The sequence below is a fragment of the Eretmochelys imbricata genome, chromosome 5, assembly GCF_965152235.1.
Source record: "Eretmochelys imbricata isolate rEreImb1 chromosome 5, rEreImb1.hap1, whole genome shotgun sequence".
Classification (NCBI taxonomy): Eukaryota; Metazoa; Chordata; order Testudines; family Cheloniidae; genus Eretmochelys; species Eretmochelys imbricata.
The window spans coordinates 96,416,369-96,440,067 of record NC_135576.1 but is presented as its reverse complement, the minus strand read 5'-3'; the positions used below and the strand labels follow the sequence as shown (position 1 = coordinate 96,440,067).

Sequence of the window (23,699 nt, the reverse complement as noted above, 5' to 3'; positions counted from 1 at the left end):
CCATTTTAGTGATTATCTTCAAAAAGTCATGGAAGACTGGAGAAATTCCAGAGAACTGGAAAAGGGCAAATATAGTGCCCATCTATAAAAAAAAAATAAGGACAACCCGGGGAAGTACAGACCAGTCAGCTTAACTTCAGTACCTGGAAAGATAATGGAGAAAATAATCAAGCAATCAATTTGTAAACACCTAGAAAATAAGTAACAAGTTAGCACGGATTTATCAAGAACAAATTGTGTCAAACCAACCTAATAGCTTTCTTTGACAGGGAAACAAGCCTTGGGGGTAGGACGGAAGTGGTAGATGTGGTATATCTTTACTTTAGTAAGGCTTTTGATACGGTCACGCACGCCCTTCTCAAAAAAAACCAAAAACTCCTTTGCCAACTAGACACTTCAAGGGGCATTGTGCCCAAAAGCCATTAAGGGGTATGATTTGTGTTCTAATCTTGAGAATGAGAAGAGTTCTGTGTCTTGTACTAAAGAACACATGACCTAGGAGTGAGAATCCTGCACAGATGATATATAGAAAAGAATCATACTCGTAACCAAATTTGCCTTTTCAGCATATGTAGTGTAAGATGTTTAATTTCACACACACACCATTTTTTTAAAAAAAATTCTAAATTCTTCTACCTCACATTTTCTTACCTGGAATTTTGAAGGTAACTGTAGCACTTTTTGAAACAGTAATTAGTTCTAGTCAGTGTTTGGTTCAATAGGCTGCTAAATAACTGGGTAGTGGAGTATGACCATAACCTTTGTGAATGTGCATGTTATTCATGTTTTACAGAAACACTGCCAGAAATATTAGCTTAAAACATCAAATTAAAAGTAATTTTAAGTACTACGCTTGCACCTGACTCCCTTGAGAGTCTGATTTTATAATATTTTCCTATTTTTAAAAATGATTTTTCTACTTTTCAGTTGGGTAAATAAACCACAAGAACTTATGGAAATAGGGAGACTGGCCACACACAAAGATGTCATCAAATACACAAAATAAACCAACTACGAAAAAAAAGAAAAATCTTACTTTCTACTAACTTCTTTCAGTTATAGTAAAGAGATGTTACTGAAAAGCACATAATTTAAAAATTATGCACAATTGACTTTTTAAAAAAAATTGACTGTGTCCCTTTAAATCCAAGATACTGTAAAACTTAAATAAAAATTATACAGTCAAAACAAACACTGAAAGCTTTAAAAATGGACCTCGATATAGTAGCAATGATCAGAGCATTAGATACACCTCTGGAGATGTAGGATCACATACAAATTAAAAAGAAATTTATTTTGTTTTGCTATAGTGCAACTGAGGTCTAGTCAAATAAAAACACCAACACAATCTGACAAATATCCAGAAATACTGGCCACTTGAGTTCAAGAAGTCTATTTAGGGAAACGCAGCAAAGGGGAACATTGAGGAGAGAACAAGGATACACTGAAGCAGCATGGTAAGAAAGATTTCCAGCAAAAGCTTCATGCTATGCCCAGGTCTAGCCCCGTTCTTCACCTCTGTGCGTACCACAAAAAAATGAATTCAAGCTGCACACAGTGTAAAAACTGAAGACAAAGTACAAATACTAAAGGATTTTCGAAATGTTTACTAAGTAGGCCATCCAACTTAGTACTGTAACCAAACATATCCAAGCAATAACAAATTACAATTACATGAGTAACATTCTGAAGACAGAAGAAAAAATGGGTAATTTAAATATAGTACAAAAATGCTCAAATATACATTGAAAACTTTATTGTTCTTTAGCAAAATAAGTTTTTTAAAAATTCACCAAAACCTTCTCAAAGCAGATATGATACCAACAAAAATATCTCATTTCCAGGATACTTGGAGACAAATCACATGAAATCAAAGTTCACTGATAAGACATGACATCTAATTTCGGACAATTATTAGTGACAAAAGTGTATCAAATAAAAAAAAATGAGCACTAAGGTCCCATTCCTGCAGCAGCACATGAATTTAATGGGACTACATAGGTGTGAAAAGTTATGTACGTGCACAAGTCTTTGCAGGACTGGGACCTAAATCACTCAACCCTGAAAAAGTGTGCCTGATCATTTCACTCTGCTCTTCTTGTCAGCTTTGTACATCTCAGGCAGTTCAACCCCACAAAATGCTCTAATCCCAATGACAACAAAAAATGGGAATAGCACTAACTTGAGCACGTGAAAAAGAAAACAATACACTCATAAGCCACCTACTGATTCAAGTTATCACTAGTGAGAAGGTGAAGTAACTTAGGGCAGCTCTCAGCAGAAAAGAAAATCCCACCATAGTCATTTCTGGTTTGCATAGAAATACTTGTATCTGATTTTTGTTTGTTTTTGTTCAACATCTAAAGCAAAAACATCAGAAAAGATTGTAAAGGTGGTTGTTTTGGTGTAGATTTTTTAAATAAGTGCATGGTATAAAAATCTCACTTTTATGTATGTCAGCTACATCTTTTCTGTTCAGGGCAGGTGGAATGTTTTGGCATTTGTCTTCTACCGGTAGCGCTCCAAGCTATTCATTTTGCTGGCTATGAAAGTCCAGAAATAAATTCTGATTTTCTACACATTGTTATACATCCATTTTTCAAATATTTCTGCCAGTACTGTGTCAGTAGCCTTCTCGCCATTGTATAGGTAAATTCACCTTTCCAATTTATTGGCAAGTGTCCAACAACGACCCTTCAATCAATGTAGACAAACCCATCCTTACTTATGCAGATTGGAACAGTAAGTATGTTTCTGACATTTTGAAAAAAGAATGTTATACTTTTGTCAAAGTAGGAAAAACCTGAATACAAACAAAAACAAGCCCCCTCAAAATAGATTTGCTACAAGGAATTAATTACTCAGGTCTCCATTTCAGTCTCTATGATTTCAGTCCTGGAAGTAGTTCTTGCATCTGTCATGTTCTCCCCATCTAAGTCCAGAATGCCAGACAGATCAATAGCAGGTAATGGTGCTCTCCAGTACTGGAATGAGTTGTATTGCCAAATTTCTTCCTCATGCTTTGGAAATAAAACATAACACGTTAATGTATGGCACTGCAGTAGAAAGAAGAGAATAACCCCCTTTGCAAAAGAAACTGAGCCAAGAGGTATTTCCCAGATGGTTTTAGGGTTATATATTTTACTTTCTTAAATGTTCTAAGAAAACGTAATACATTAAAAAATAATGGACAATCCTAACCAAATAATTTGCTTCTGTTTTTGGCGTAATTATTTAAATATTTTTGCTGAGGACTATTGTATTGTCTTTGGGTACCTTGTGTACAACCTTGTCTACTGCAGCTCACAGTTTATGCATGCAATGATATTTAAGAGGCAATGTTTCTGCACTTTAACTTTACACAAATCAAAATTGTTCATCACAAACCCTCCTTTGCTGCCTCTCACACAATATACGAACACTATGGACAATTTCAAAGTCTGAGACTCATGAGACGTTTCTTAGCTTAAGGAACATTCCAAAAGTGGTATCAGTCACAAGAATCGTAAGTATTTCCCCAGTAGAGAGCTGAATACATCTATGGTAGATTTATTTAAAGAATGGTAGCTACAGTGAAAGCAAAATATTAGAAAAGATTTCTAATATTTTCTGTTCATTTTTTCTTTCAATATCTACATATATGTAAAGACAAACAAAGCAAAGTTAATAATGAATTTTCACCAGGGTATATGATAAGCAGTGCAGATGACAACTAATAAGACTGGAACAAATTCATTACTGATTTACTCTGCAGACAGATTTGTTACAAAAAACTGTTTTCCCCCCCTTCTGTTGGCAAATCTATCTGTTTTTAGCCAGAGATCATTACTCAAATAAGCAGCACTAAAGTTAATGGAGTGAGACACTCCAAGCAAAGACTGTTTCTGTTGAAGAAACACAGACCATAAAAAAGGGAACATAATTAAACCTCCAAGTCATCCACTGTGGGATATATAAAATATTTGTTATGTATAAAAGTTGCTCCTCCAGACTCATGATTCCTTCCTACCCTAAGGGACTAAGCAAAAACAATTACTCCTGTCACAACTTAAAATGACATGTATTTCTGTATAATTTTGTTTTACTGTATTGTTTCTAATACTCAGAATCTTGAAACAATTCTTTCCATTTCTATTGGAGTTTGAAATTAATATGGTATTTCTAACTGCAGAATTGGCATCATTCAGTGTAGACATTGCTTTTGAAATAAAATTTTGCACCCTCTGCTGGCTCTGCAGTAGACGAAAACAAAATGTGATCAAATAATTACATAGAATTATCAGGCAGTCATTTGGTGTCATAGTATTAAGTGTTTGAACCCAACATGCAGTTTTTATGAAGATCTCTAGGCATTTTGCAAAGCCTACATCCACATACATGTGCACAAATACACTATGTTTTTAGCTAACAGCACTTTATCATCATTATTATTTACTATTTGTATTACCATAGTGCCTAGGAACTCTAGTCAAGGACCAGAACACCATTATGCTAAGCACTGTAGTGCTTTACTATCACAAATTGTGTTTTTCATTTATACGAGATCTTTGGAGACAGACTAAAACAGCATAGTATGCCCATACGTTAGATGTCTGTGACACAAGCAGTAGGAGAATGTAGTGCCATAGAGATAGAAAGGCTATTTACATTTTAATTAAAATAAAGACAAAATTACATTCATAATATAGGGGATTATATGCATCAAAATCTTTCAAATTTAAATTTTTATATTGCATAGTATCAATGATGCACGTAAAAAGTAACGATTTACATTGCTGAAGCTTCTAGAGGCTTCAAACAAGTTAAGGTACGATTGTGCTAGGAACTGTACAACCATATAGTAGACAATCCCTGCTCCCAAGTGGTTACAATGTAGGGCCCCAATGCAAAGACCACTCCTGCTTAACTTTAAGCATGGGCGTAAGCTGTTGTAGGAACAGGACTTCAGCTTATTTACCTAAAGGAAAAAATAAACAAAGAGTCCCTTTGTATCATGCACAACCTATACTGCCAAAGAAAGGATAACTTCAGACCACAAACGATCGCTGCAAGCGCCAAACACTAGCAAAAAGAATGTGTGGGAAGGGTCAGATCTTTTGTATAACTTTGGAATATTTTTAAAACAGGGCTTTGAAAATCCACTTGCCAAGGGTAAGTGGAAAGCCTACAGGCCTTAAACCATCTATATCTATAGAATTTAATCTTTCGTTTGAAAAGACTGATTTTTTCTAACTCTACCAATACAAAGATAAACTCCCAAATGTGACAAACGATGCTGTCTTCTTGAGTCTGCAAAGTCAGCTCTAGGACAACTGCAGTTATTCACAGCTTTGCCAAGCAGCAGCATGAAATTAAAAAAAAAAAAAAAGATTCCGATCCGTTTTGCTACTGTTATTATGACATCTATAGGAAGCAATAAAATTGTGAATAATGTCAATTTCATTATGCTGCTGTTTGGGAGAGCTATGAGTAGTAGAAACATCAATGGAAGAGTTAGCAGTTTGCTGGACCCCAAATAAACAGGTTAGAGGGGTAGAGTAACCAAGTAGCTCTGTTATCAGAAAACTCCACCTCTTCAGGAGTGTGTATGTCTGATAAATTTGGAACTAGAGGATATCAAAAAAGAAGCACCCTAAGCAGAGTTTATAGACACTAGTAAATTTGTCAAGACTTATTTGTCAACATATAGCCCAAAAGATACTTTAAAAACAGACATTTAAAAATCTTTCTGCAGAATTATTTTCAGCAAGTCGTATCTATCTCCTTAGTAAGACAGAACAAGGTATGTTTACAGCCTTCTATACAGGAAAAAAGGTTTACATCATTACAATTGGTAATTACAATTACCCTGACTTAAGGTAAAAACAGAGATAAATAATGAACTCAACATTTCCAATACAAATCCTTAAACCAACTTGTGCTATCAAAATACTCAGTGGAGGAAGGAGTCGGTCTTTTCTCCTTCCAAACAGAGATATGTTCTTGTATGAAGCATGGCATAGTATGGGTTTTCCATTGGATTAAAAAATCCTTCCTCACTTCATTTGTGGGATAATTCTACATATTTCATATGTACATTTCTGAGCATGAGGGAAAGAAAGAGGAGCAAGAGAAGAGAACACGATACTGTACATGGAAAGCAGAAAGCCCAACACAGCTGTCAGTTGTACATAGTTATGTCTTCAAGGACCCAGATTTTAAAAAATGGTTACCTAAAACTGGGGTTTTAAGTCTATAATTGGCCAGATTTTCAAAAATACTAAGTCTCCAAGAACTCCCCATTAATTTGGTCAAGGCTTCTATTTTCAGTTAAAACAGCTAAGTTGGCAGGGAGATGAACTAATAGATCTTTTCTACCCCAGCTTCTATAATTTATACTTGGGGAGGAGGTTTTACAGTTGTTTTATTCAGGAATTTCCTTCAACAAAAGTTAAGTGTTGTAGAACTCTTGCCTATCATTGCCATTTAGTTTTATTTTTTAAATATGCATTTATTTTTCTGCCTCATGACAGGTTTAAAGATGTGCAACAGGTTAAAAGTATGTACTTTCCCCCTATAATATTGAATATAATGGGCAGTATCACAGATCTGCGAATTGCACTTTTATAATAATAATAATAATTTAACTGATACTTATTTGTGACATCTTCCCACTGGACCAGTTGCTTCAAGTGGGTCACTCTGGAAGCACTGCACAGAACAGCTGTGCCAGGGAAAAATTTCAGTGCAAAGTTAGTCTCTGAGAAACCTCAACTCTGTGGATTTAATAATCTAGAAATGATGTCAGCCATTAACATGGAATCCTTCTTGTATGTATTCCAATGGTGAAGTGAAGTCAAACTAAACTGTCATGTGTTCAGAAAAAGTTCAGTTTTACCTTCTGCCTGGAGAATGAGCACTACAGAGAGGGAGAGTGGTGACACAAGTCCTCGTAGTGTTCCAGTGAGATGAAAGACCCCTGAAGGAGGCATGCGTAATCTATGGAAGACTCCATTTACAGGAGGCACAAGCTACACAGAAATCTTAGAAATACAGAGTAAGGTATCTTATCTAGTTAAAATTCAAGTGAGGTCTGTGCACTGTGTTAAACCAGTAAGTTTTGTGCAGTGGCGGTGGAACAATCTGTATAGTGGGGCCGCTGAGAGCCATTGAACCTAACTGTAAACCCTGTATACCATGCATGGAAACTACTTTAAGTACCTACGGTTTTGTGGTTAGAGACTGATGCAAATAACCTTTATATATTGCCCAGCTGAAGAACCACCTGTGTAGGAAAGCACTCACTTGGTCCAGCTACAAAAGATGTTTTGTTAAAAAGCAGAGATGATAATGCTCAACCTTCAAACAAGATTTACACAGAAGTAGCGGGGAGGAACAGCTGTATCTGGACAGTGAACAACCACCAGGTGTTTCAGATAAGCCCAGCACTTGTTTGGCCATACCCATGAATGGCAAGTGCCTTCTGTAGGCACAAAAAAGAGTTTGGTGTGAAGAGAGCAGCTAGGCAGGGGCAAGAGAGGGGCACGCTGTGCTTTCTGCACTGACTTTACCGGGCTGTTACCCATGCGGGACACACCCCCCACAGAGGAGCCGTGTGTCCGAGTCTCTCCCACCCCGCCTTTCCCCTCAGTGCCTCCAGCGCCTGGCACAGGGGCCCTGAACCGCCGAAACCAAGCCCGGTCTGCAGGCTAGGACCCTCTCGAAGCCCTAACAGCCGATCCACCCGAATCAGCACGACCCCTCCCCCGCCCCGGCCTTTACCTCCTCGGGTCCCCGCTCTTCCCCCAGAGGATCCGGGCCGCCTGCCCGCATCGCCGGTTCCGGCCGGGGCCCTACGTCCCCCCTGCGCTGTTGCCGCCTCCTCCCTCCCGGGCTGGCGGGGTCTCCAGGCTCCCTCCCAGGCCTGTTGCCTCTGAGCCCAGGCCGCTTCCCCGGAGGCGCCTCGGCCTCCTCCAGTTTCCGCTTCTTGTCCGGGCCCCCGGATACCGCGCGGCCGGGGCTCCACAGCTCGGGGCCGTCCCGCAGGCACCTCCCGGGCACGCGGAGCAACGGAGGGGGTTCGGGCAGGAAACGCTTCCAGGGCACGTGACACACTAACGGCTCCGCGTGCCGCTTGGCCATCAGCTGGCTGAGCGCGAGCAGCTGTACCTCCGCGGCGCGCGCGGCCCCAAGCACTTCTCTCCCAGCGGGCGGGACAGGGCTAGGTGCGCATGCGACTTGTGGGGGGCATAACGTCCTTCCCTCCCCTTCCGCGTCTCGTAGTGCCCTCTAAGGGGCGTGCTCATGCCGCCAGCTCTCTCGCTGCGCGGTGGGGTGGGCTGGAAGCCGCCATCTCCACACCAATGCAGGGGGGAACACTAGAGCCTGCCACGAGTTCTGGCTGTTACCGCGCGAACCTCTTGCCCGGCTGGTCACTTATCTATGCCACCCCGTCCCGCGCCTTTCCTGGTTGGGCTGCTTGCTTCGGAACTCTCTCCTGTTTTGTAGCTACCCAGTGTTGGAGCGGGGGGACGAAGCTGTACAACCTCACTAACCACCTGTAATTTACCAGGCTCCAGCTGTTTAGGACCCTTGGTATAAACTAGAGCTAAGCACTGCTGATTTAATGCCGCCCGGGACAGAGGAGCTACGTTTCAGCCCCTGTCTTTATCTTGGCGCAGGATGAGACCTACAATTCACCACAAGGGTCCAGCTGTGGGCATACCAAAGTCACATGAAGAGGGATTTAGTACATCCCTGCTTAGGGACATATCTCTGGGGATGAAGTTCAAATGTGGATTCACCTTGTTGCAGCTTTAGCCCATTACAAACTTTGCTGTCGCTTTAGCATAACTGCGTTCCAGGTCTAGGACTGAGACTTTTTTGGGGCTTAGCATGCAACAAGTTGATATTTCTAGTAATGATTATCTAAATAAAATCAGAAACACAGTGTGCAGACAGGTTTCAGAGTAACAGCCGTGTTAGGCTGTATTCGCAAAAACAAAAGGAGTACTTGTGGCACCTTAGAGACTAACCAATTTATTTGAGCATATGCTCAAATAAATTGGTTAGTCTCTAAGGTGCCACAAGTACTCCTTTTCTTTCAGTGTGCAGACAGATAGAGGAAAAAATGCATTCTGAAATAAAAGGGCAAGAGCAACTGGGCAATAATACAGGTGTAAAGGGACTGTATGATCAACATTTACCCTAAGTGTACCTTATTTTAATAAATTTAAAAATGCAAAAGGCTTTTTGAAAGTATCTATCTATAAAGAATTAAAGTAGATTGTACACACACACACAAAAAGCCACAGAAGACCATCAGTTGCCTTCTTAAGGCAACAGGTTTATTTATTTTTATTTCCCTTAATGGCAGCATCTAAACTTTCAACAGGCTTTACTTAAGGTTGGACTAATTTATTTTTATTAAAAAAGCAAAAATCTGGTTCCTTTTAGAAAGTTCAGACTACCTGCAAGTAAACCTTTACTGAAACTGCTGTAAGTCCAATATTTTTTCTGGCTAGGGATCTGAGCAGAACAGTTTTTAAAAATGTGCAAGTATTATACAGTCCTAGACAGCATTTAAAATAGTAAATGCTTTTTTGCCCATGTGAACTTTAAAATTGTACTTTCAATTAAAGCAAAATTGGACGCGTGAAATATCTGCCTTAAAAACAGAAAGCAAAAAATGACCCAAGAAAAAGGGACCACAGCTAGATGAGTGAGAGTAAGTTTAAAATACCATAAATTTTAAAATCTATTATCCCTGGAAAAGGCTTGATTCCCTACCATACCTTTTTTTACTTTTAAAAGGATTTTCAAAGGGGATGATAGTATAGCTAAATTAACCATTAGATTAATGTAAGGAGAACACCACAATTAATTTGATCCTTCCTCTAAACACAAGCTGTTTAATAATTATTCTCATAGAAAATATTTATATAACTTCAAAATACAAAACGATTGTATGAAATTACAATCTGTGGATTAATATCCATCTAATTTATTTAGTAGGTAATTTACTTAGAACAAGGAAACATAATATTAGAGGTAGATTTAAAGTACCAAGGGTAAATTGCCTTAAAGGTCCAACCAAGTATCCAACAATTAACCCAGGTATGCTGAAACAAATACAGAACTTGTTGCTAACAGTCAGAGGGACTGGTGGGCAGGCACACGGGGTCACATGTCCCCCCAAGATTTCTACCAGGGTTCACACCAGAAGGTCAGAAATACGAGGGTTGCTGCAGAGGCAAATTTAATGGTTCTGTAACAAATCCTGGCAGCAGAGGCAACGTGTGCAGGTGGGAGGGCGTGCCATATGATCTAATAGGCACTCGTTGAGCCTTCTTCAGTGCAATGCACAGCACCTCCCAGCTCAAAGCCAGCTCCCTGCCCTCTGTCCAGCCCCACCTTTGGCCATACACTCCCAGCGCAGCCTGGCCTTTGGCCACAAGATCCCAGCTCCCTGGACTCTATTCCTGGCTCTGTGATGGACTTTGAGAGCTGGGACAAGGCAGCTGGGCCCAGTTTGCGCACACATGCCTGCACAGCTGCATGAGGTTAAATGCAAGTCCTCTCCCTCTGTATAATGAGGGATCCCCACCTCACTCCTAGCAGTGCAATGCAGCTTGTAAAGCACTTTGAGACACTGCTGGAGCACAGCAAGCTGATTGCTGCTCTAGACATGCCCTGTGAGCCAGCTTCAGAGCCTACCCATGCTGAACTGAGACCTCCAGATTTCTGCCAGCCTGGGGGTAGCTTTGAATGACCTTCGGTCCTTGGGCAGTAACCCTCCATCTGTCCCCCATCTTCAGCAGGTAGCTTACACTGTCTGGACGGGCTGAGCCCCTACGCTCAGCCAAGGGCACATACATGAGGCTGCCCTAGCTGGCTGCTGCTGCTGCTGTCTGTGCAAAAGGGCAGACGGTGCCATCTGCAGGGAAGGGAAGGAGCCAGGATCCCTAACCCTTACTCTCGGTAGGCTAGGGTATGGTGTCTTCTCCTCCTCCTCTGTGCCAGATCCCAACACCTCTGCAGGTTCCCTGGGCTAGTGCACAATGCACCCTTAACTCCTTCCTGTCTGTGCTGGAGCTGGGCAACAGGAGGTGGCTGGTTTATGTCAATGGGCAGCAGCAACCTTGAGGCAGTAGCTGCCTTTCCATCATGGGAAGGGACAGAGCTGCTTCCACCAGCACGTGTGAGGAGGGGGTAAGGGATGAGCTCTGCAAAGACACAGGTCAGGGGAAGCTCCTGCGCAAGGCAAAGGTGCTTCACATAGGATTTGCTTAATTTTAAATTTAATGACTCCCCATTATTACAGCACAGCTGTACACTCTGGGCACAGTTGTCCCAACTGTGTAAACTGCTTTCTAAAAAGAAAAGAAAGTTGCAGGATTTTTCTATTGTCTAGTAATCCTTAAAATAAATGCTTCAAACACTTTATTTAAGCAACAGATAAGTTACACTGATAAACTTCAAATGGGCAAAGTGAGAGTGCAGCTCCTGCATTACCAGACCAAGTCTTATTTCCATTTCAAGGTTAATTTACTCCCGCTACTTTGTGACATGATGCTTTGCTTCACTCCGTACTATGATTTCATATACCAATATTCAAATTACCAAAGCCAACAAACTATTAGAATAGATTGCTAAGCTTAGCATGGCCAGAAAATTAAAATATTTTAGAAGCTCTTAAATTATATCTTTTGTTTCTATTTTCAGTCCTACAGAAAATGGTCCCAGGAGCGCTAAGTCACAATGAATGCAGCTTTCAAGAAACATTTTAGCACTGTTCAATAATTTCAGATTTTGTAAATTTTCTATTTTTAAATTGATGTTAAGAAATCCTTCTCTAAACTGTGGCTCAGCTTGTATCATACCTCTAAACATTCATAAAGCCACAAGGAAAAATGAAAACAATTAGAATTTTGTTTAAAAACTGAGGCAGAATACAAACATTTTTGTTTTAAGCCTCAGATCAAAAGTGGAAATAATATTCCCAGTACTGATATCAAACACAGAATTGTACATCCTTTCCAACAGGTCCTGAGAGCTGTAGATTGTGCATGTTACAGACAGCTGCAGATAAAAGGGAAATTATTTTGGATTTCAGTATTGTTTAGTAATGATTAAACCAGCCTTATCAAGACAACCTCATGGCAGACATAAAACCAGGAGTTTTAGACTTATGAAAATGGGATGTTTTTATGGATTCTGATGAATGAGGGCAGTGTATCTGTACATTTTCTTCCATTTTCACTAGTACAGTACAAATATGCATGGCACAGTATATATCTGGATAGCAATACAGGTATTAAGAAAATAGACACTCTCAAATTCCTGTTAAGAATAAACAAGGCACCACTGATTTGAGGTTGTATCCAGTCATTACCTAGTCCATTGTGTGTTGTAAATTTTAGCATTATCTCCAGCACTTTTTCTGAAGAATCTATTTGAAACACTTCAACTCTGGTTTCCTAACCACAAACAACACACATTCATAGTAGTATTTCATCATGGATAGTTCATTCACAGTGTATGTTGATAATACAGATTCTTTCTCCACCTGAAAATAAAAATTGAAGTTTTCAGAATATTTTCTGAAATTGCACCTGAAGCAATTCCCTCCAAAATGTGTATTTCTCCTCTGAACAGGCATCACTTATGTGTTTACACTCAGTGTTATTTGCCCTTTAATGAATTAAAAACCAGACAACTTAAATATAACTACAATTGGCAACATTAACATGTAAGCATCTTAAAAGTTAAAAATCTATATTCAACATTTAAAGGTAAAGCCCTAATATGTATAGTTTTGGTTGACCCATCTACTCCAATAAGTATTACTCACAATCTATCCGTACCTCTAGATGGAATCCATACTGTAATATAACATTTTTTATATCCTCATAACTCAATTCTATAGAAAGTTCATTTGCCAAGTTCTCAAAGTGGTAAAGGAGAGGACCTAGAATACAAAGATAAAGGGATTCAGTAACACTAATACCAATTTTATTGTCAGAAGTACACTTTTATCTAAAGTCAACTCTATAGCATTTCAGCTAAGTATTAAGCCAACAAAAAAAAAGTCTGACACACTGAGCTGTAAAATAAACTGATAATACGTAGAGCTAGCTGACAGTGGTGCCTGTAATTAGGTTGTCTACCATTTTCCATTATTAGCCCATTTTCAGTTGCTTTACCAAACTAAAATTTCAGCAACAAATGGTTCAGCCATCTGAGAGAACAAGACTGGGGGGAAAATACACTGTTTTGCCAATGTTAAAAAGAAATGGTTAAAGAATTTAAGAAACTGAGCACCTCAGTGCTTTGGAGTATGGATGTGACACTTTGAAGGGTGCAGTCCTCAGGCCAGGGAGATGTATTTTGTTTCCTTATGAAAATTCACTCAGATTTGGCTGAATCATAAGAAACTGAAAATCACTCTTGACACATGTTCAGAGGCTTGAGAGAATGAGGTAGCTAAAAATGCTGAAGATTCCATGGCTATGAATGCTGAGCAAAACCTCCCCTCTAAATGCTCCTCCCACTCACCAGGGGCCATTGGTCATGCCAGGCAATAGAAGTGAGAGCAAGATGATGAACAATTTACCTAAATTTATCCATATTCCTCCTGGTTTGAGAATTTTCCATATTGTATCAATGTAATCAATGACATTATGCGCTGTGTCTATGAAGAAGCAGGTTGCTATGCAGTCCCACATATCTGTACAAAGAAAATATATTATCGAGTGCACATGATCAGTTTTAACATCAATCCTCTGTGCAAGACTTCAGAGTTGGCTTGTATTTAGCATTTAGTATCAGAATATATAGGTATTTAGTCACACCTAAGATCAGCTTTCTCTAACAGTAAAGAGAATGGCTAGAAGTTAAATATTTCCTGACATTTTATTGAAAGGAAACCAGTAATACTGTATTACTGTAAAAGCTGGACAAAAACGGTATGCCTACACTGCAATTAAAAACCCTGGGCTGGCTCATAACAGCTGACATGGGCTCAGGCTGCTTAATTGTGGGGTAGACATTTGAGGTCAGGCTGCAGACAGAACTCTGGGACCCTCCTTCCTTGCAGCTACTGGAGTCTGGGCTCCAGCACAAGCCTGAACTTCCATAACACATTTAAACAGACCCTTCCCCTGAGCCCTGCCAGCACTGGGTTTTTAATTGCACTTTAGATCAGAGGTTCTCAAACTGAGTGGCAGAATACATTTAGGCGAAGAGGGATGAGAGAAGCTTTATGAAAAAAACAAACAAAAAAAGAAACATTTAATGTGGACATTTTACCCACAGCAATGAATAACTAGAGCAAAACGGATTCCTCTGCGCATATCAGGTCTTCAGATGACACTGTGCATTTGACTCTACATGGGGCTGCGCATTTTGATAGATTTCCATTAAGCTTGCACAGTATTACACAAACTTGTTGCCATCTGTACATTAATCTGTCTGCTATAATGCGGAGTGTACATTTAACTGTAAGCAGGGACCACAACTACAGTTTTGCTTTTGCTCTTATTACAATGGATCACTGGCTCATTCGTGCCACCGGCGGTGGGGGAGACAAGCAAAAAACAAAGAAGCTGAAAGTGATTCAAGTGAAGCACCACTGTCGCATATATGGGTATATGTACTTGTGTGGCGGCAACAGAGATTTAAAACTACTACAATACAAAGAAGGGGGACACGATCAAATAAGTTTGAGAACTACTGGTGTTCACGTACCCTTAGGGCCAAGGAAGGAAGAGCACCAGCTGGTTATTTAGTACTTTGTATAGACAAGTAACCTCCAGATAAAAGAAAGAAATCCATCATCACTTCCAGTCTTACTAGCACTAGGAACTGAAGTGGAAAATATTTAAGTACAGTTATCTTCTGTACATGAAATAGGGGAGAAAAATTACCTCATCAGTTGCAACAAAAATTATTTGTCCAGACAGATTTCACAAGTGACAATAAAGATGTTTCTGTTGACAGGAACATTGTGATCCTTGAAATACTGGTCATTGATATTTAATGAATATCTATTTGTTTTATTTGTAAATAAACTGTTTTAGTAATAATTTGCTATGTTTATTTTTAAACCAACAATAAATAATTAGACTTCACTTTATTTATATCCATGTAAAGCATATGCTGTTTATATTGTGCATTTCTTTAACATCAATCATTCGTCTAATTCAAGGAAAGAAAATAGGCATGAAAGATCAGTGTTGGAAGTTGTCCAAGATGTCACTGTTCTCATTAAAAGAGCAGAGCATATATAACCCTACAACAAGGATACAATTTAGACACTTAAATATGCGAGAGCACACATAACTTTTGCTTCTTTCAATTCAACTCATTTTGGTTGAGAAGAATCTAGTCGCAATATACAACTTTAGTGCCTACTTTAATGATCCAAGCCATAATTTGGTTTTAATTTTAAATAGAATTCTGTTCTTCCATACTTGGTATATATCTAGTATGTTCATGAATTCTGACCTCTAATTTCTCTACTTACTGCACTCTGAGTAAATTTCTTGAAAATCCCCTGCTGTCATAGAAAAGTTTGCACCAGAAGGAAGACTGTGGGGGTCAACATCAGGGAAATAAACTGGTCGTATCTGATCAGCAGATCTCCTGTTATTGCTAAACTGATGAATCCAGGGATAAAGTTTATGAGAGTTAATTTCTGAGCATCTGCAAAATATGAAAGTCAGAACGATTCAGTTTCAACTAACTGCTCATTATTACTTAGAAAAGTAAGTGTTTTGCAATAAAATTGGTAAGTATAAAATGATTTGATTTTCAACAATATGTATGATGAATTTAGTTGCTAATCTGGATGTTATAAAGTATTTCTGTAGGCTTTTACTTAGGTTATTATTCCAACTTCTTCAAGACAAATAAAACACACTAAGTTTTATTGAAGGGCGGGGGGGGGGGGGTCTTCTTTTTGCTTCCTGTATTTCAACCATGTTTTATATTTACCTTAAAAGAAAACCAATAGTGTAGTTCTTTCTGTAAGATGAGTGAAAATTGTCATTACATATGTTCAGTTGTGCTAAACCATTAGAATTCCCATTTTGTTTGTCATGGAAGAGGATACTTGTTTATTTTATAAATAAAGAGAAGAGTGATGACTTAAGTCCTTTCTTATTTTTATATTTTCCCAAGAATACCTATTTTCATTCTAGATTCTTGCTGAGAGTTGCCTTTCTTGAGTCAGAATAAAAGAGACTTTACAATACAGCAAAGTAAAAACATTTTTCTGAAACTGTCATTCTTTAAACAAAAATATGTATTTAGATTATTTCAATAGATCTGCAAAGTAAAATAATTTGCCAATGGGCAGTTTTACTAATATCATTTGAGCATATACATCCACAGTACTGCAATTAATCTTAACAGCCTCATGCCATTTCTCTTTCTGTACACCGCAATGTGGACCAACACATAGCAAAGTAACATGGACCCCTTACAAATTATTTCAACTATGAAAAGTGACTAAAATGACATAGTGGAGTCCCATGTTTATTGTATCAACGTCTCCAGATCACACTTGCTCAGTTTATTAAAAGATGCTTTTCGGATATCCCTGCAGACTCATCCTGGAATCAGAAGGTGAAGCTGTTTTCATTCTATCCAATGCATCACCAATAAAATACTGCAGAAAATTTTTGCCCTCAGTTATACTCACTCAGTCCCAATAATGGAAGTGGGATTGCAGAGACATAACTTTGAGGATAGTTGAAATGTGTAGGAATAACTGAGGATATAAATTGTCCTGCAAAATTTATGTTTCCTAGAACTTTGGATATTAGAGGAGTCGGGGGTGAGGAGACGGATGCGTACAGTAGACCTGATGAACACTGAAAGTGAAAGGCATCCCTCAAGGATCAGTGACACCACCCACCTCTGAAGAAGAGCTAGGTTCGTTTCCTGTTTATTGCCATGGCAGACAGTTCTATTCCACGGGTGCCCCATTGCTGGAATACATGGAGAGGTATGATGAAGCCCCCCCCCCCAATTCATGTTCTTGAGAAAAGTGCCTGCTGAAGGTGTTTGCAGTCATATTCTGAATTCCTGGAAGGGAAGCTGCTGTGATGACAAACAGCCTCAGTGCAGGAGGAGGGGGATCTTGCCCATCCTTGCAGGTTGATATAGAACACGCATTGCATGTTGTCCATCATGACCTTTATCTGTTTGCTCCAGATTAGTGGTAGGAACTAAAAGCAGGTATATCCGACAGCCCTTAGTTCCAGGAGGTTGATGTGCATAGTGGTTTCTGGAGGCAACTACCTGCTCCGGGCCATGCGTGTGTCCAGATGTGCTCCACACATCAAGAGGGCTGCATGTGTCATGATGACAACCATTGGGGGAGGGCAGGTGAAAGGGACTCCCTGCACAAACACTGTGAGGGTATTTCCACCAACTGAGAAATTCCCTTATGAAGGGGAGTATGGAAAGTAGTGTAGTTAGACTGTATACTGAGCCACTGCTGAAGGCAATGCATTCACAGTCTTGCATGGTCTATAATGAAAGAGACAGCAGCTATATACCCCAACAGCTGAAGACAGTTCGTGACCAGGTTTTGAGGGCTGATCTGGATTGCACTGACTATGTTGGATAGGGCCACGCATCTGTGCATTGGGAGGCCTGCCTTGCCACTACTGAATTGAGACAAGCTCCTATGAATTCCAACTTTTGCACAGGGGTCAAGGTGGACGTTTTGAATGTTCAATAGTAGGCCTAACCTGAGGAAGAGGTCTGTGGCTTCACAACATGCCCGTGAAGTTACATCCAGGGAGCAACATTTCAGAAGTTGTCTAGATAAGGGAACACAAGATTTCCTTTTCTGTGGAGGTATGCCCCTACTACTGACAATTTTTGAAAAGGCCCCTGGGACAGAAAATAGGCTGAAAAGATGCACTGTGAACTATAAATGGTCCTGACCAACAGTAAAACATAGGACTCTTTTGTGAGATTTTTGGATCGCAATATGGCAATGAGTGTTGTGAAGGTCGAGGGCCAAGAACCAATCCCCTTGGTTCAGCGATAGAATTATTGCTGCAAGTGTCACCATTTTGAATTTTGGGGCCTTCACAAAGGTGTTAGTAGCCTTATAGCTGGGATGGGTCTCTAACCCCCATTCTTTTTTGAAACCAGGAAAATACTGAGAATAAAACTCTTTCCCTCTGTACTGCACAGGAACAATTCTTCAGCCCCCAAGAAAAGGAGAGAGCACATTTAGTTTTGTAGCAGGTTCTTGTGAGAGGGGTCCCTGAAGATGGGCAGGAAAGGGTCGTTGGCAAATGGAAGAGAAGTAAAATGGATGGAGTACCCTATGCAGTTGATCTCCAAAATCCATTTGTCCATAGTGATTGACTCCCAAGCCTGCCAGGAGTGATAAAAGGTTGAGAAGTGGGTGGTGTTCTTCCCTGGAATCTCTGTCTCTTTCATTGAGGTTCATATAGTCTCTGGGGGAGCTCAACAATTGGGTAGGATGAAATCTCTTCACCAATGGGAAATTACTAAGCTTTCTCTTTTGGGCAGCTGTATGGATCCTGAGAGAATGCAAAGTAGCCCTGGAGTCCTTCAATGTATGCAGAGATTCGTCCACGCTGTTAACGAATAATGTATCAAAATGGAGGTCTTCGACCGTATTTTCAACCTGCTTTGGAAATCCTGAGAGCTGGAGCCAGCAGGCCTGCCTCATAACTACCGCTGTAGAAATCGAACAGGCGGTAGTATCAGCAGCATCGAGGGAGCCGGCAGAGGCCTGAGCAGCTAGCCTTCTGTAATAATTGGCTGGAATTGCTCTCTGTGTTCTGCTGGTAGATGCTTAATGAGTTCAGCTTGACATAACTGGTATGACTGTACTTTACCATTAACAGCTGGTAGCTGGCAATTCTGAATTGCAAAGTACTGACGAATATGATTTTCTACCCAACAGGTCAAGGTGCTTATGCTCCTTGTGGTAGGTCATAGATTTAGCATGGTGCTGCCTCCCACATTCATTAATTGCGTCAACCACAAAGGAGTTAGGAAAGGGATGAGAAAATAAAAATTTTGCGTCCTTAGACTGAATATAATACAGGAACTCCTCACTTAACATGGTAGTATGTTCCTGAAAAATGCGACTTTAAGCGAAACCATGTTAAGCGAATCCAATTTCCCCATAAGACTTAATGTAAATGAGGGGGTTAGGTTCCAGGGAAATTTTTTTCACCAGACAAAAGACTGTATTTTATTTTTTATATATATATATACACACACACACACACACACACACAATAAGCTTTAAACAAACAATTTAATACTGGTACACAGTGATGATGATTGTGAAGCTTGGTTGAGGTGGAAGAGTCAAGAGGGTGGGTTATTTCCCAGGGAATGCCTTACTGCTAAATGAAATAGCAATTGGCTGAGCCCTCAATGGTTAACTCTCACACTCTACAAGGCAGAAGGAAAGGTGGGAGGGCAGGCAAGCAGACAGGCAGACACACACCCCTGTGTGTGTTTGAGAGACAGAGATGCGCATTTCCCTTTTAAGTATGAAGAGTGGGGTCAGAAGTACACTGCCTTGTTAATTAGATCAGCAAGTTGAGACCAGGGGGCAGCTGCAGCTGCTGCCTTCCCTCTCTCTGTGTGTCCCCTCTGCTCTATGGAAGATGAGGTAAGCGGGGTGCAGGAGCGGGGGGAGGAGGATACCCTGACATTAGCCCCCCTCTTCTTCCCCTCCCCCCCACACAGTAAGCAAGAGTCTCGGGAAGCAGCTCCAAGGTAGAGGGCAGGAGCAGCATGTCAGTGGGGGAAGGGACAGCTGAACTGCAGGCAATTGATAGCCTGCTGAGCAGCGCTGCACAGGGAACTTAGGGAAGGGGGGAGCTGAAAGGGGGGCTGCCGGTCCACTCTGGTTCCAACCACCCACCAGCTAGCTGCAACAGGCTGCTCTTCTTGCAAGCAGTGAACAAAGCAGGTGGCTGCCACACGACATAAGAAGGGAGCATCACACAACTTTAAACGAGCATGATCCCTAATTGATCAGCAACGAAACAACGTTAACCGGGAGGAGTTCCTGCATTTCTTATCTGCTCCCTTGCATGTAGGTGGAGAGGGTGTGCCATATAACCTTTGCAGGGTCCAGTAGGGCCTCTAACAGCAAAGGTAACACAGACAGATGAAGCTGTTTGAAGGATATGAAGCAGCTTACGGTGTGGATCTTTAACCTTCTCAGGAAGGATCTGCAAAGAATCCACAATTCAATCAGCAAGTTCTTGAAATTGCTTGAAGTCATCCACCAAGGATGGAAGCGTCGGCATAGCTGCCTCATCCAGGGATGAAGAAGAGAGGTCGGCTGGTGGAGAGACCTTTTCATCAGCCCTAGATTCCTGTTCCTCAAAAGGTTTCTTCCTGCAGTTCTGGTCTCCTAGGGAGGGAGAGTGATGACTCTCTTTGTGGGTACCAGGTCAGTGAGTAGTTTTCAGAGTAGCAGCTGTGTTAGTCTGTATCCACAAAAAGAAAAGGAGTACTTGTGGCACCTTAGAGACTAACAAATTTATTTGAGCGTAAGCTTTCGTGAGCTACAGCTCACTTCATCGGATGCCACAAGTACTCCTTTTCTTTTTGTGAGTAGTGGTTCTCAAGGGCTAGAAAATTACTGATGATAGGCTGTCCAAAGGTCCCAGTATGGCCAAAGGGGTGGTGCATGTGGCATGGGTGGAGGCATCCATAAGTGTTCATACCAGCGAGACAGTGGTCAAGCCATTTCTGACAAGCAACACCAATCTCCTCAGATATCTCTGGAAAAGAGCCTCAATAGGAACAGAGGGAGAGCTTTGCAGAGATATTTGGGAGATTAAGGCAAGATCTTCATCAAAATCATCCTCTTCCAAATCACTCTGTAGTTGTGGAGCACCGGAAGAAAGATGAAACCATCAGTACCAGGTGAATGTCTAGAAATCTGGAAGCCCTCGGTAATGGGAGTATATCGGAGCCATGTAATGATGAGCTGGGCACAGCAAAGTCACGGGGAAAGCAAACTCCTGTGATACCAAGTGTTGTCGGTACCTTGTCCATGGCCTGCGCTGAAATAATAGTGGCTGAAGGAGTTGACAGTACCATGAATCTCAACTGCTTTGAGGACAATACAGAGCCGAGTGTGCTTCTCCAGTACTGGGTGAGAAGAGATAGAGCTCTTCTTGAAGCTTTGCTCCACTGGTAGTATCGATGACCTCCTGGAGCTTAAGACTCTGCAGCAGTGGTCCCCAAACTTTTCAGGGTCACACCCCCCTTTACCCCATCTGCATCCTGGCTGGAAGTGGAGCTGTAGCTCGGGGGTGGGTGGGTGGTGGGATGTGTGGACAGCGGTAAGGAGGCTGGTGCTGGCAGCCAGGGCCCCAGGAACGAGGCCAGGAGCGGAGCTAGGTGGCACTCCCTCCCCACCCCCTATGGGGGCTGGCCCGAGCGCTAGCCACGCCCCCCCCAAAGTTCCTTCATGCCCCTCCGGCGGGCACGCCCCACAGTTTGGGGACCTCTGCTCTACAGTCTTCAGGTTTGACTGGCCTGAAGAATCAGCAGCCTTGTGGGTACTAGGTCAGAGAGCAGTGGGTGCTGAAATACAGGAGTCATCGGAGACCACAACTTCTTAGAGGCAGATTTGCTACATGAAGAAACTTGAGGGACGGTCTTTGTGAATATTATGGAGGAATCTTGGGTCTTCCTCTTAGATGCCCTCAAGGAGAGCAGTTCATAAACAGTGACGGCAGCAGACTTATTCACAGACTGGTGTACAGAGGGAGTCCCCTGGCCAGGGGTAGAGGCCAGGTGCAGTGAACTCTTCATCATGAGGAATCGAAGTTTGATCTCCCTGTTTTTCTGGCTCTAGATTTTTAATGCCACATAGCACTTTTGGGAAATATAAGATTCTCTGAGTACAGATGCACTAGGACTAACCATCACTCATTGGGATTGCTTCCTGGCATGACAGGCAACATTTGAGACCAGGAGATCCCAGCATACCCTCCAAGAAAAATCAAACTCCCAGGAGAGGAGAAACTATCTACAGGGTACTAAAAAAATAGCTATATATTTATATTTAAACTACTACAGCCAAAATTACTACTAACTACTAAAAAAACCTCCTGGGACACAGTGGAGGTAAAAACTCAGATAACTGCTAAGGCTCCATCTCAGGCCGAGAAGGAACTGAAGGCGGTTCATCCACGCAGTGCTATATAACAGCACAGAGCACGAGACTAAGTAACATGCATGTGCAGGCCAAACGGATACTACGATGAGAAATCTCTGACCAAAGGTGCAGGAGTCTCAAGCACACTTAGAATGGAGCACCCATAGGGACGTTACTCGAAGAACCAGTGGCTTACAGAATATATTAATTATACCACATAACTAACTGGGGATGGATGAGATAACCTCTTGAAGTCCTTTCCAGACCTTTTTATGATTTTTATACAGGAGGGGACTTTGCATTTAGGGGTCTCAACACAACACAGGAAATCAGGTGTGTTAACCTACACATCTAAGAGAGATTACTCATTTATGAATGATAAAAGTGGGAACACTAAACATAAGCAGTTTCCCAACCACCAGATATCACTGCCTATCACGATGAACAACAAAGTCATTATTTCCTTTCTCTCCTCTCCCCCGTTTGTCTGTACATATACATCTGTTGGCTCTTGTTTATATTTAAGTATGTCGACACTGTAATTAGACACCAATGGCTGGACCGTGCCAGCTCACTCAGGCCAAGGGACTGTTTAATTGCAGCGTAGACGTTGTGGCTCGGGCTGCCGCCTGAGCCCAAATGTCTATGCCGCAATTAAACAACCTCTTAGCCTGAGCACAAGTCAACTGGCCCGGGCCAGTCACAGGTTTTTAATTGCAGTGTACACACAACTTTAGACTATAAACTCTTTGGGGCAAGGGCCATTTTTCTGATATATGTTTGTACAATGCTATCACAGCGATGTCCTGGTCCATAACTAGGGTTCCTGGATGCTACAGTAATAAACTTTTTTTAAAAAAAAAATTGTAAGAATCAAAGTATTAAGTGTTTTCACAGGTGTGCGTCACTTCAGACAGATGAGCCAGTCTACTGGCTATCTGGTTCCTTTTGAACCTTGGGAGATAATAAATGTGGTATCCTCCCATATACTTGCTGGCATTCCAACTCAAGGTAAGAACAACTATTGTATCTTGATATCTCCCCTCCCCAAATCCACTTTCTGTTCTTCCTCTAAACAGCTTATCAGTAGTAGGATTGGCTATTTCCTTTCTCGGACTTTGATAACAGCCAACCACTCTTCTCTCTCTGCTTCCCCATCAAATTCCCATGGTTCCTAAATTTGCATACAATGCTTTTGAATCAAATATTAACTTCACTCACTTAAATACAAATCTGAACCAAGTGTTTGATGGCAAACATGTTTAGAGAGGGATGCGATTTTAATTACACATTAATAGTCCATATCAATTTAGAAGTATGGAAGTTGTTTGAGTAGATGCTAAAGGCAAACAATTAGATAGGATTTTAGTATCCATCAAAAACTAGCTACATTAGCAGCATGTTTTTGAAACAATTTTTTTTTCAAAATGTGATAAACAAGATATGGACAAAGGAAAAGAGAGGAATGCTATCTACACTTTACATCTAGATATAATACATAAGAGTCCTTTTTACTAAATTA

General features: G+C 41.0%; 2 protein-coding genes across 3 annotated transcripts in view; both read right to left on the bottom strand.

Annotated features, from left to right (window-relative positions):
• Positions 1 to 1,587: 1,587 nt before the first annotated feature.
• C5H9orf40 (chromosome 5 C9orf40 homolog) lies at positions 1,588 to 8,338 on the bottom strand. The gene is made up of 2 exons (XM_077817578.1): positions 7,762 to 8,338; positions 1,588 to 3,020 (listed from the first exon to the last, which is right to left on the bottom strand). The coding sequence occupies exons 1-2, from the start codon at positions 8,119 to 8,121 to the stop codon at positions 2,862 to 2,864; spliced, it is 519 nt and encodes a 172-aa protein (XP_077673704.1). The 5' UTR covers positions 8,122 to 8,338; the 3' UTR covers positions 1,588 to 2,861.
• A 3,829-nt stretch (positions 8,339 to 12,167) lies between these two features.
• CARNMT1 (carnosine N-methyltransferase 1) overlaps positions 12,168 to 23,699 on the bottom strand; it is a 32,918-nt gene continuing 21,386 nt past the window's right edge. The window contains exons 5-8 of one of the 2 annotated variants that reach the window (XM_077817568.1): positions 15,506 to 15,684; positions 13,595 to 13,708; positions 12,833 to 12,949; positions 12,168 to 12,547 (exon numbers count right to left, since the gene is read on the bottom strand). In XM_077817568.1, the coding sequence (XP_077673694.1) occupies positions 12,507 to 12,547; positions 12,833 to 12,949; positions 13,595 to 13,708; positions 15,506 to 15,684 (451 nt within the window). In that variant the 3' untranslated portion in view covers positions 12,168 to 12,506. The remainder of the gene's footprint in view (positions 12,548 to 12,832; positions 12,950 to 13,594; positions 13,709 to 15,505; positions 15,685 to 23,699) is intronic. The other variant, XM_077817567.1, reaches the window with a different exon arrangement.

Coding starts and splice junctions, on each gene's coding strand:
- C5H9orf40 (XM_077817578.1), bottom strand. CDS start 8,121: ATGGCCAAGCGGCACGCGGAGCCGTTAGTGTGTCACGTGCCCTGGAAG. Junction 3,021..7,761: donor AAGAGCGGGGACCCGAGGAG/GTAAAGGCCGGG, acceptor TTATTTCCAAAG/CATGAGGAAGAAATTTGGCA.